The 11,004-nt window shown below is 54.6% G+C and overlaps 1 protein-coding gene across 1 annotated transcript; it reads right to left on the reverse strand.

The window, feature by feature from the left end:
• Positions 1-2,397: 2,397 nt before the first annotated feature.
• On the reverse strand, positions 2,398-8,721 carry PITX1 (paired like homeodomain 1). The gene is made up of 3 exons (XM_036391763.2): positions 8,559-8,721; positions 5,609-5,814; positions 2,398-2,937 (listed from the first exon to the last, which is right to left on the reverse strand). Exons 1-3 carry the CDS (start codon positions 8,719-8,721, stop codon positions 2,398-2,400), a joined length of 909 nt encoding a protein of 302 aa, XP_036247656.1.
• Between the last annotated feature and the right edge of the window lie 2,283 nt (positions 8,722-11,004).

The raw sequence follows: 11,004 nt of genomic DNA on the forward strand, positions 1-11,004 counted from the left end.
CTTGCGGAGCCCCCCAGCCCCAGAGAGAACTGCGATGCTGGGGGAACGGGGCCGTCCGCGGCTCGCAACCAGCGCGTTTGGGCCGCGGAAGGGCCCCGGCCGTGGCTGCGGGTATTCCATCGACTCTTTATAGCAGTTATGGCAATTGGGGCAAAACATTAATTGAAATCGCAATAGTGAATAAATAGCGATTCAATCAGAGGGGTTTGTGCTTGCAAAAACTTAAAGGAGAGGGAGAATTAATCGAAAAAGCTTTAAAATTCAGAATGTCGGGGAATTTGGAGAAACAAGAGAAAAACGCACCTTAGCGAAACGGGACGAGCGACTGCGGGAGAAGGAGCAGTGCCAGGGCTGCGACCCACGGGGGGCTGCAGGGTGCGGGATGAACTCTTTGGGGAGGGAAAACCCGACCCACGGCACGGTGGATGCAGCAATGCAGCGGCAAGCAGGGCTGGATCCCCAGCTCCGGCCAACAGCCGTAACAGTCTGCCATAAAAATAAAATAAAATTGGACCTGGGGAAGGTTTGCACTGCCAGGGCTGCCCCGGGGAGCGGGGGCAGGGGTCGGGGCTCCTTCTCCTTCCCTGTCGGAACGCGGGGAGACGGCGCAACTACCGGGGGAAGCGGGGAGGGGGCTCCCAAAAATGTCACCACGGGGTCGGGGGACAGAAAGTCGCTTTTCTTCTTGTTTAGTCGCTTTCTTAGACACAGCCAGAAAAGAACATTAAAGGCATTTCTAGATTTCGTTTCGGTTTAGGTTTTTTTTTTAAGTTTTCTTTTTTATTCCCATGCTCTTAATTTTGAAAAAAAAAAAGTCACAAAACATAACTTATAAAACAATATATATACTGCATCCTTATCCACAACAGCATAATTGAAACATCCAGCGTAACGTTTACCACAGGTGTGAAATACACTGGGAAAGAAGTACCGTGTGCATTTTATGTCTCTTTGTCATCTACAGGTAATAAGTATCGACAAAAATAAGCAACAAATATGCCTGCAATTAAACTTCATATGCCTTTTGTATGCGTATTAATAAAAATCATATTTATAATTTCCATGTTTTGTTTGTTGTTTTTATTTTTTTCCAACAAGCACTTGTAAAAGTATCTATATTTACATAATAACACCTTAAGATAATAACACCTTAAGAAATTTTTTTTGGTTCCTTGTTTTTCCTTCACATTTAGAAAAGCAAGGAACGCTTTCAGCTTTGCTAAGAACCTTTCCGGACGCCGAGGCGCTCTGTTTCTCTAGCAGAGATGCAGTATCTGAAATCACTTCATAACAAACCATTTTTCGTCTTTTTTTCGAGACTTTATAAACGGGGGTTGGTTTTCCGTTTTACTTTTCAAAGAGAAAAAACACCCCCTGCATTTAAATAAAGATGAATGATAATTTCATTATCAGGATACGACTTTTTAGGATGGGGAAAAAGATGAACAGTTTTCGCCTTGCTGAAGGGTTTCTGTGCTCTCTCAGAACCGGGGATACTGCAGTCTTTTGGAAAGGATGAAGAGGTAGGAACCTTGAGCTGCTTAGTATCAGGAATGACTGGATTAGAGCTTCCAACTAAAGAAAAAACATCAAGAATCATGCATTTTAAAAACAGTTTATTCAACGGCCAAGGACAATGATCCGGCACAATGCAACGGTAGATATAAATATAACCTTATATAAGTGGTTGACCCTTGTCATTATTATTTTAATAGTTTCATACCTAATATTTCAACCATTTTTCCCCCTGCAGATTCTACTCTGCGATTTGGTTTTTTTTTTCCCTCCCCTCTTCCCCCAACCTTTTTTTTTTTTTCCGAGTGTGATTCTGTTTCTCAGTGGTAAACATTAACCAAACTCTTCCCGTGCGACAAGCGGCCAAGAACCGTCCCACCAGCTCTTACCACCGAGGCGTCCCCTCCTGCCGCCCTCCCCGCGGGGCAGCGGCCGCCGTACCGACTCCTGTGCAAGTTCAAGTAAACACATACAACCCGCATAATCCAGAGAAAAAAATTGCAACTCATCCATGTACCAGATTTCGGTGTCTCTTGCAAAAGTTTGCTGGTCCGTTTACGGTTTTAGATGGAGTTATACTTTTTTTAAATTTTTTAAAAAATATTTTTAAAGCACTGTTTTGTTGGTTGCATCGTTGTTTTGCCTTTTTTTTTCCTAGACAGTCGAAGTCCGCGGAGTTTTTGGGGCTTTTTTTTTTGGGGGGGGGGCGGGGGGGTGTGTGTGTGTGCTTTATTTTATTTTTTCCCCTCTCTCACTTGCTTGGGTTTTGCTTTTAATCATCATCGGGTTTAATATTTTTTTTTTCTTTTCCGTTAAACGTCGCTTTGCTTCTGCTTTGCTTTGTCGGCGGTGCTTTGTCGGAGGTGGTTTGTGTCAAGTCCGTCAACTGTTGTACTGACAGGCGTTTAAACTAGAGCCGGGGCTTTGCAAACTGCTGTAGCCGAAACTGGAGTGCTGCTTTGATTTCAGTCTGAGGCTGGCTAAGCTGGAGTTGCAAGTGTCCCGGTAGACGCTGTAGGGCGAGCCCGGCGGCCCGTAGGGACAGGCGGGCGAGGACATGGCCGAGTTGAGCGAGGAGCCGCTGATGTTGTTGATGTTGTTGAGGCCGGAGTTGGCCATGCCCGGCACGGCCGAGTGGCCCATACTGGAGGGCATGTTCATGGAGGGGATGCTGCTGGGCGCCGAGAACATGGACTGCGAGGACAGGGGGCTCATGGAGTTGAAGAAGGTGAAGCTCTTGGTGGAGAGCGGCGCCGGGGTGAGGCTTTTGGTGGCCCAGTTGTTGTAGGGGTAGCCGGCGTACATGTCATCGTAGGGCTGCATCAGCCCGCTGAACTGGGGCACGTAGCCGTTCTTGCACAGGTCCATCTGCTGGTTCCGCTCCCGCTTTCTCCACTTGGCTCGGCGGTTCTTGAACCAAACCTGCGTGAGGAGGGGGGAGCGACACGTCTCGGTGAGTGCGGGGCCGCAGCAGCCCCCCACCCACTGCCGGTGCGCAGATGCGCGCAGGGGAGCGCAGGTATCCGCAGCCCAGCGCTGCTCCCCGCGGCCCGGCCAGCTCCTCCGGGACTCCAGAGCGGGCTCCGCGGCCCCGCACCGCCTGTCCCCGCCGCCCCCCGCCCCGCGGAACGGGGTCCTGCTCCGCACGGTGCCTGCGCGCACGGCGGGCTCTGCGCGCATCCCTCTCTGCACAGCGGGATGCGCCAGCCGGGATGCGCGCAGCCGTCCCCGTTCCCTGTGCCGAGGGTGCCTGCGCAGGTCTCCGCGTCCCCCCGCGTCCCCTGTGCCCCCCGCGCCCCTTTCCCGGAGCCAGACGGGGGACGAAGCACGGCCCGCTCTGATTAGGGCCGGCTCGCCCCGGCTCTGCCGCGTTTCCGAACGCTAATGCTGTGTAATAAAAGCCCCCTGTTACAGATCATAAAAAAAGGGATTAGATTAGTATGTTTAGGTTAAAAAAAAAAAAAAATCAATCCCTGCATCGCCCTCGGATAGATGCAACCTCTGCCTTTACATCTAATGAGAATTTACAGCCCTAACTAGGAAACAGAGAAGAGGGGCTGGTCCTGATGTTTGATGCGAAAACCGGTTCCAGTCTCTGATTATTTTTATACATGATAATATATATATATAATCGTATATATACTACATATATAGCCCTCGGAAAGCATTTGAGTGCCCCCTGATTGAAGCCGGGCAGCTTCAAAAATATTTAAAAATTGGTTAAAAATCTGCATCCTGCTGCCTGCTGCCGGCGCCCAGGCCGCGAGCCTGCCTTGCAGCATCCTCCCCACCACAGGCCGGATTTGTCCCAGCGGGTCGGGGCCCAGGAGCTCCCTGCGGACGCCGGGCCCGGCCCCGCGCAGGCTGCGCTCCCTCCGGAGCCGGGGTGGGGGCGGGGGGCGGCTCCCGGGGCCTCCCCTCCCGGCGCAGAAATGGCACAACTATTATTAAATACCGGGCTCAAGGATGGAAACTCCGTGGGGGAACGGATGGCGGAGTCTATTTTAAAAAATAACAATAATAAAAAGAATCCTGTATAAATAGGAAACGAAAGCCAACATGTTCAAAACCTGTAATATACTCCTCGGAAGGTGCTTCCAGACAGGAATTTCCTGAAAATGAGGGTAATAGTTTTAATTATGGCTCCTAGACATTTTAAAGGAAGGCCCTCATAGCAAATTAAGGTTAGATTTGCAATCTGCCATCTCAAAACATCAAACCCAAACATCTCCACACAGAAGGAGAACGAAATGATGTTAATTGCAACTCATATTTTAGTTATATTTGTTCCATGAAATATTCAACCAGTATTAATGTTCAGGCTTTGTTTTGTTTTAAACTCAATTAAGACAATGCTTTCAGACGCAATTGTTTCAGATGGGTGGTTACTTTTCAAATGTTTAAAGCAGAATGTCTATAATCCGATTTGGTCACTCAAGGTTTAATTGCCAAGTTAAAAACAAAAAACTAAAAGAAAAAAAAGAAAAAGTGGATTTTCCGTGCGGTGGGGCTTCGCTCCGCAGTTCCCGTTTTTCCTGTGCTTAGCCCACGGTCCCGCAGTGTGCGACCACTGTGGAAACCGCGCGGGGAAATGTCTCGGGTGGAAAAAAAGCACTTGGGAAGTGGACAAACCGAGACACAGCGATAGATCCATAGGACCGAGCCGCTTCGGCCCGGTCCTTCTTTGCCAGGATCTTTCGCTCATAAATATCTCTAAGGAACTGCCGAAACACACACACACACACACATACATGTATATATATATATATATATATATATATATATATATATTTATATACATACACATACACACACACACACATATACATGTTTCTATGTTTCTAGCCGTGTGCACCAACATTACCGAGGCCCTCGAATCTGGCTAAGAGAGGTGCATATATATATATATATATACTGTATGTGTATATTTACACCATACACACATATATATGGTGGCATAGGCTCCAAGGCGTGTAAAAGTCAAGCTCCTTCGCGGTACAAGTTTGTGTTTTCAGCCCGTATTGATTTTGTGACCGCTCCCCGGCCCCTGCCCTTCGCTATCGGCCTCCACCAGCAGCCGGCGGCCCTGGGAGACGCGGGGCCGGGAGGGGCCGGCACCGAGACCGCTCCGTGCGGGTTGCAGCTCGCCATCGCGCTGTCGCCATACCCAGGGGCAGGGGTTTGGTGGCACATGGCCGTGGCTATTACTGGGAATAACCAGAGCAAGGGGAAATTGCTCGGATGGGATTTTGCTCCATCCCTGCGACGCTTTTGATCCGGTCCAGAGGGTTCTTCCCCCCACAGTCAGACCCTTTCCCACCCCGGCCTTTCGCTGCTCCCTGCGCCGCTCGCCGCCCACTTTTCGAACCGGTGCTCAGCGCAAGGCCCACGGTCGCTAACCCGCTCCGGGCGGATCTCTCCGTGGCCGAGAGCTGAATTTCTCCTCTCCGACCTGGATCCCAGTTTTGGTCATTAAATCCAGCCCAGAGCAAACCGTCCAGCGCTCCCCACAAGGGGCAGCTGCCCCGAGCCCCCCACGCTCCGGCGGCCCCAGAGCAGAGCTCGCTCCCGGCGGGGCTGCGGCCCCTCTTACCCGGACTCGGGGCTCGGTGAGGTTGGTCCAGACGGCGATCTCCTCCCTCATGCTCATGTCGGGGTAGCGGTTTCGCTGGAAGGTGGCCTCCAGCTCCTGCAGCTGCTGGCTGGTGAAGTGGGTCCGCTGCCGCCGCTGCTTCTTCTTCTTCGCCGGGTCGTCGGCGGCCCCGTCTTCGTTTTTCTGCTCGCCGCTACGCTCTTTTTCTGCGAGGGGTCGGGTTGGGGATGGTTGGTTCATTTGGTTTTGGTTTGTTTTTTTTTTTTGCTTTGGTTTTTTCCCAGTACAGGCACACAAAGGCAGACACCCCCGCCCCGCACCCAGCGCTGCCCACCCCACTGGAGGCACGCGTGGGGGCACCCACTGGTGTCCCGCTGAGCCCTGCACGCAGCGAGAGCCCCGCAGCCCATCCCGGCCTTTCCCGGCGCGGCTGGGGAAGGAGCAGGGAGCCCTGCCGGGCCCAGGGCACCCAGGGATGCAGCAGGAGGGACCCCAGGGCGGCTCAACGCGGGTGACCGCATTTGTGGGGAGCGGGGTCCCCGTATCAGCGGCCGCTCCGCCTTTCTACGGCACCTTCTCGCTCCCTCCAAACCGAGGCGTGATCTTTGCTCCATTGTCTTTGTTGTGCTCGGCCGCGATATGAAACTTTGGGAGGGCAAGGGTGGAAAACCCAGGAGCAATTAATTGCAAAAGACCCCTCTTCGCTCCCCCACTTCATTCTCTTTTCATAATTATTTTATTCTTTATCTTTTAGGATTTTGGTGTTTATTTTAACACAGGGCTGAGCGAAGCCCTCCGCAAAAATCATTTCGGAAGAAGGAAAGAAAAAAGAAACCACCCAGGAGGGTTTTCTCGGTCGGGATTTGCGCGGGCTGGGAGCAGGAATTCAATACCGGCCCTGCGAACCCCCTCTCCCCTTTCGTAACGGGCTCTCTGCTCTCCCAGCCCGGTTTGGGCCCGGTTTGTCCCGGCTGCAGCGCTCGGAGAGGGTCTGGAGGCCCTGAACCAAAGTGCTCCGGGCTGGGCCCTGCAGGAGCGGGAAAGGTGCGGCCGGGCCGTGCAGGGCCGGGGGCCGCGGCCAAGCCCCGGCCTCGGTCCTGCTGCTGCAGAAGGGAAAAATCGCGGCGAGTTTTCTCCTTTAGAGATTTTTTCCTCCTCCTCTATAGATTGTTTTTGGTTTTGTTTTTAACCCCCTTTCGGAGGGTTTTCTCCCGCCGCCGGCGGGCCCGGGGGCATTTCTACAGCCCCGACCTCTGCGAGGTAAGCGGGGGTCTAAAAATAATCGCGTGCTGAATCCAGAGCCCGGGAGGGCTCGTCCTTGCAAAGTCACCCTTGGATCGCACCTTGCTGGGAACCCTGCACAGGGAAAGGGGTGAGGGTGCGAGCGATCCTCAGCTGCTCAGCGGACCCCAAAAGGGGCCGATCGCATGCGGGGTTTGCAGCGAACCCAAGGCCTCTCAGCACAGACCCCATCGCCCCAGGCCCCCTGGTCCCCAGACCGGCCCAGCCGCATGGCCCGGCGGCGGCGGCGAAACAGAAACAAAAATCATCCCCGCCAAAACAAATCCTCCCGCTCTCGGCCGCGAATGGCTCGGACAAACCGGGCCGAGAGGGAGCGGGGGCGATCGGGAAGCGGCAGCGGTCCCGGTGGGCTCCGGCCCCCTCGCCCAGCGCTGACTTTAATTCTCCCAGTCCTCCCTAAAAATCCGGCCTCAGCGCAGGGCTGTGATGCAATTCCAAATCATAAGGCAAGGCATCTTTAATCGGCTTTTGTAACTAATTTTTTTTCCCCCATTAAAAAATAAAATCTAAAGGTATTTTGCAGGTTCTCGGAGAAGAAAAGCAGGCAGCTCCTCAACCCTCCGGCAGCACCGAGGGGTCACACACAGGGGTAGGGCAAAATGGAGCAAATCTCCCTCTCTAATCTCCAATAATCCCCTCTAATCTCAGAGTCCCTTCCAGACGCCGGTCTCTAACTTTGTTTGCGAATCAGGCCGGGAGGCACAACCCAAACCCTGTTTATCACCGAGTGCCACTTCGGGACCCACTGGTACAACAGCCACTCTCTAGGTTAAAATTCCCAAGATCAACAATAGCCATTAGAAAGCTAAAATTATATAAAACATAAACTCCCTCTGAAACAGTCTTGCTGGAGAAGGAATATTACACTCCTTCTTCAAGCTTTTGTTTCTCTCTTCTACTTTCCCTTGTCATTGTAAAAATGTTGTTGTTTTAATTAAATGCAACCCGAGAGAGCCCAGCGTTCCCTGTAGCCCTCGCACACGGTGGTCAGGGCATGGGGATCCTTCCCTTTTCCTGCGGGGAAAGCGCTCGGGCCCCGCGCAAACCCTCTCCGCGGCCGCGCACATCCCCTCCGCGGCGGCCCGCGTTGCCTGCCTTGGCCCCACGCTGCCTCTCCAGCTCTGCCTGCCCTTTCTTTTTTAAAATTTTTTTTTCGCTGACAGAGAGATCTTTTTCCATCTCTGCACCACCCGAGCTGGAAAATAAACCCGGGCAAAAGCTGACATTATTTCAGAAACATCCGGCAAAACCGCACTCCCCGAAGAGCCCCCCCTTCCTCCCGACCCCATCAATTAATAACATTTTTTTATTTAAAAATAAATATAATAAATAAAAGAGAGCAGCTCCTGGGATGGGACCATGGAGCCATGTGTCCCCCCGGCGGGCTGTCAGCGCCGGGCACGGTGGGGGAGGCAGCTCCAGGAGGGCCCCTGCCCCCCGCTCCTGCTCCCGGGGCTCGCTTGGGATGAAGCCGCCGCGATCACCGGCAGCCCTCGCTCAGCCCTGTCCCTCCATCGGCTCCGGGAGCGCGGGGGTGCAGGCTCAGCACCCCCGGCCGCCCCGCGCAGGGAAGGCGCGGTGGGGAGGGGGAGGCAGCGCGGGGGGAGCGGGCCGGGGCCGCGGGGGGCGCGGGGAGGGGGAGGGTTACCTGGCACCTCCGTGTCGGAGGATTCACTGGCTGAGTTGTCGATCGGGTCTCTGGGTTCCGAGGATCTTTGCAAATGGAAGCTGGAAGCCATGTCATGGGAGGGTTGGGGTCTCAAGCTCTCAGGCAGTCTCTCCAAATTCATTCCACCTTTAAAGGAATCCATGGCAGGGGCGCCGGGCTGCCTGGGGGAGTTTGCAGGTGTTTATTCCACACAGAAAGGAACAAGGAGCTTTTTTTTTTTAAAGAAGAAAAAAAAATCAACAAAAACCAAAAGCAAATCCACTTATTACTAACAGTATTATTTTAAGGGTGTCGGAAGCAATCTGGGCAGTGCCTGGAAGGCGGTTGTCTCTGCTGGGGAGAGGCACGGCGCTCCGGCCGCATAGGCAGGGAAGTGGTAAAGATCCCTTATAGAGAAACGCGAGTTGCGAGTTGGACAGTTTAAAGCTAAAGAGATTAAAGTGACCTGCCCTAGAACAAATGCCTGTAGTTAAACGGGGCTCCTCCCCCTGAAGGTTAAAACCTCCCCGTCTCGCTCATGCATCACTCCATCTAGCGCTGGCCCAGCCCGGCCGCGCGGGACCCAGCTCCGCACTCCGCACCATCCGCGCTCCTTGCGCGCCCGCGGCCAGACCCGCGGCCCCCGCCGCCCCTGCCCGGCCCCCGCCGTCTGGCCGCGGCTCCTTCGGGAGTGCCTCCCCTCCTCCTTCTCTTCACGCGCCTCCTCCCCCAAGCCCGGTGATGTATTAAAAATATTTCACAAACGAATGGAAAGGTGAACGATCCTCTGGGGACCCCCGCCCGCTCCCAGCACCCCGTCAGTTCGCCCCGCTCCGTAATCCCCTGCCAGCGGCAGCGCGCAGGTTGCGCCCCCGCGCAGCACGGCAGCCCCACGGGGACCCCCACACCCCTCCAGCCTGGGCCTCACGACCCGCGGAACCTCCGCAGCCAGCACTGGATGCGCACCCGCGCACTCCTCAGCGTCTCTGCGCGGGGCTAAGTGACCCCAGCACACGTTTCAGTCCCACGGGGAAGATGTTCCTGGAGAGGTGCTTGGGCTGCGGGCTCTGTCAGAACTGGTCTGAACCTTTTTAAACATTATTTTCCAGGCTGCGGGGGTTATTATAACGCTGCCCGGGCCCTGCCCGGAGGCCGGGGGAGCGCAGCCCGGGGAGCAGCGGCAGTGCCATCTCTCCCATCACATCATCTTTCAGCACATGATTAATAACAAACAATTTTCTGCTGCAGCCGAACTCGCGGTGACCCTCAGGAGGGGTCTCTGCGACTGTGCCAGTCCAGGGGCCTGGGCAGCCGGTGAGGAAGGGGGGGGGGGGGAGACCTCCATCCCTCCTCGGCAGACCCCCTCTCCTGCATCGGTCCCGGTGCACCCTGTCCCGAGGCAGGGGCGTGTGGAGCAGGGCCCGTCCCCGGTGCGGCCCACGCAGGCCGGGATGGGGCCTTAGCCCTCCTGGATAACACCTCGGTGTTCTGGCGAAGTGGAAAAACCCACGGGGGAAGGAAGGTGGGAACCGCGGGTACCGGGAGTGAGGGGAAAGGGGAGAAGGGAGACGGGAGGAAGACCCTGGCTCTGGCTGCCATGGGAAAGGACCCTCTCTCCTCTCTACTTTCTCGGCACATTTTAGCTGATCTATCCTGACACTCTATTTTGCTTTCAAATCAAGTAAAGATGTGGGAGAGAACTTTTGAACTGTTTTATGGAAAAGTGGAGGGAAGCAGTGTTCCAGCCTGCGCAGGCTTTTTCCGACCTCGCCGAGGTGATGGAGTCGGGCCCGCCCCGCACCCCCGGCAGAACCTGCAAGGCCTGGGGACCCCAAAGCTTGGAATCCCTTCACCTCTGGTCTTTAGCACCGTTCAGGGGATGCACATGTGGGTGCTGTCAGGGTCAGCTCTCCAGAGCTCTCTTTCTTTTTCTTGATTTTTTTTTTAGCGACATCTTGATGTCCTTCTGCCTGTTCACCGCTCCCGGCTGAACTTCGCCCAGGAGTCTGCAAACGACTGAGAATTTCGAGCACCCGAGGTGAATCAGACAACCTCGGGGCTGTTTAAGATGGACGTGGTTTAAAATGCAAATATTTACCAGGGTCTCTGAGCCTCAAGGGGCTCAGCTGATGCAGGAGGCACGGGAAGGATGGAGACCTCCTCCAGTGTGAGAAGCAAGAGGTGGGAGCGGCCTTTCTCCCAAGGAGGAGGGAGGTGAATATACTGCAAACGTGCACCGTGTCCGAGACCCTTCACCGTCCCCTTTTTCGCTTTATTTCCTGGATGGGCCTGCGGGGGCTCCCCCGCCCTCGGCGGAAGGGGGACGGAGCCCAGCGGGCCGTACTGGAGGGAGGCGTTGACCTTAAGGGTCTTTTTCAACCTTGATGGTCCTGTGATTCCACGAGTCTGCCAACAGCCTGGCTCCGCTCCGGCTATTTTAAACCCA

This window comes from Molothrus ater, chromosome 15 (assembly GCF_012460135.2).
Source record: "Molothrus ater isolate BHLD 08-10-18 breed brown headed cowbird chromosome 15, BPBGC_Mater_1.1, whole genome shotgun sequence".
NCBI classification, from domain to species: Eukaryota; Metazoa; Chordata; class Aves; order Passeriformes; family Icteridae; genus Molothrus; species Molothrus ater.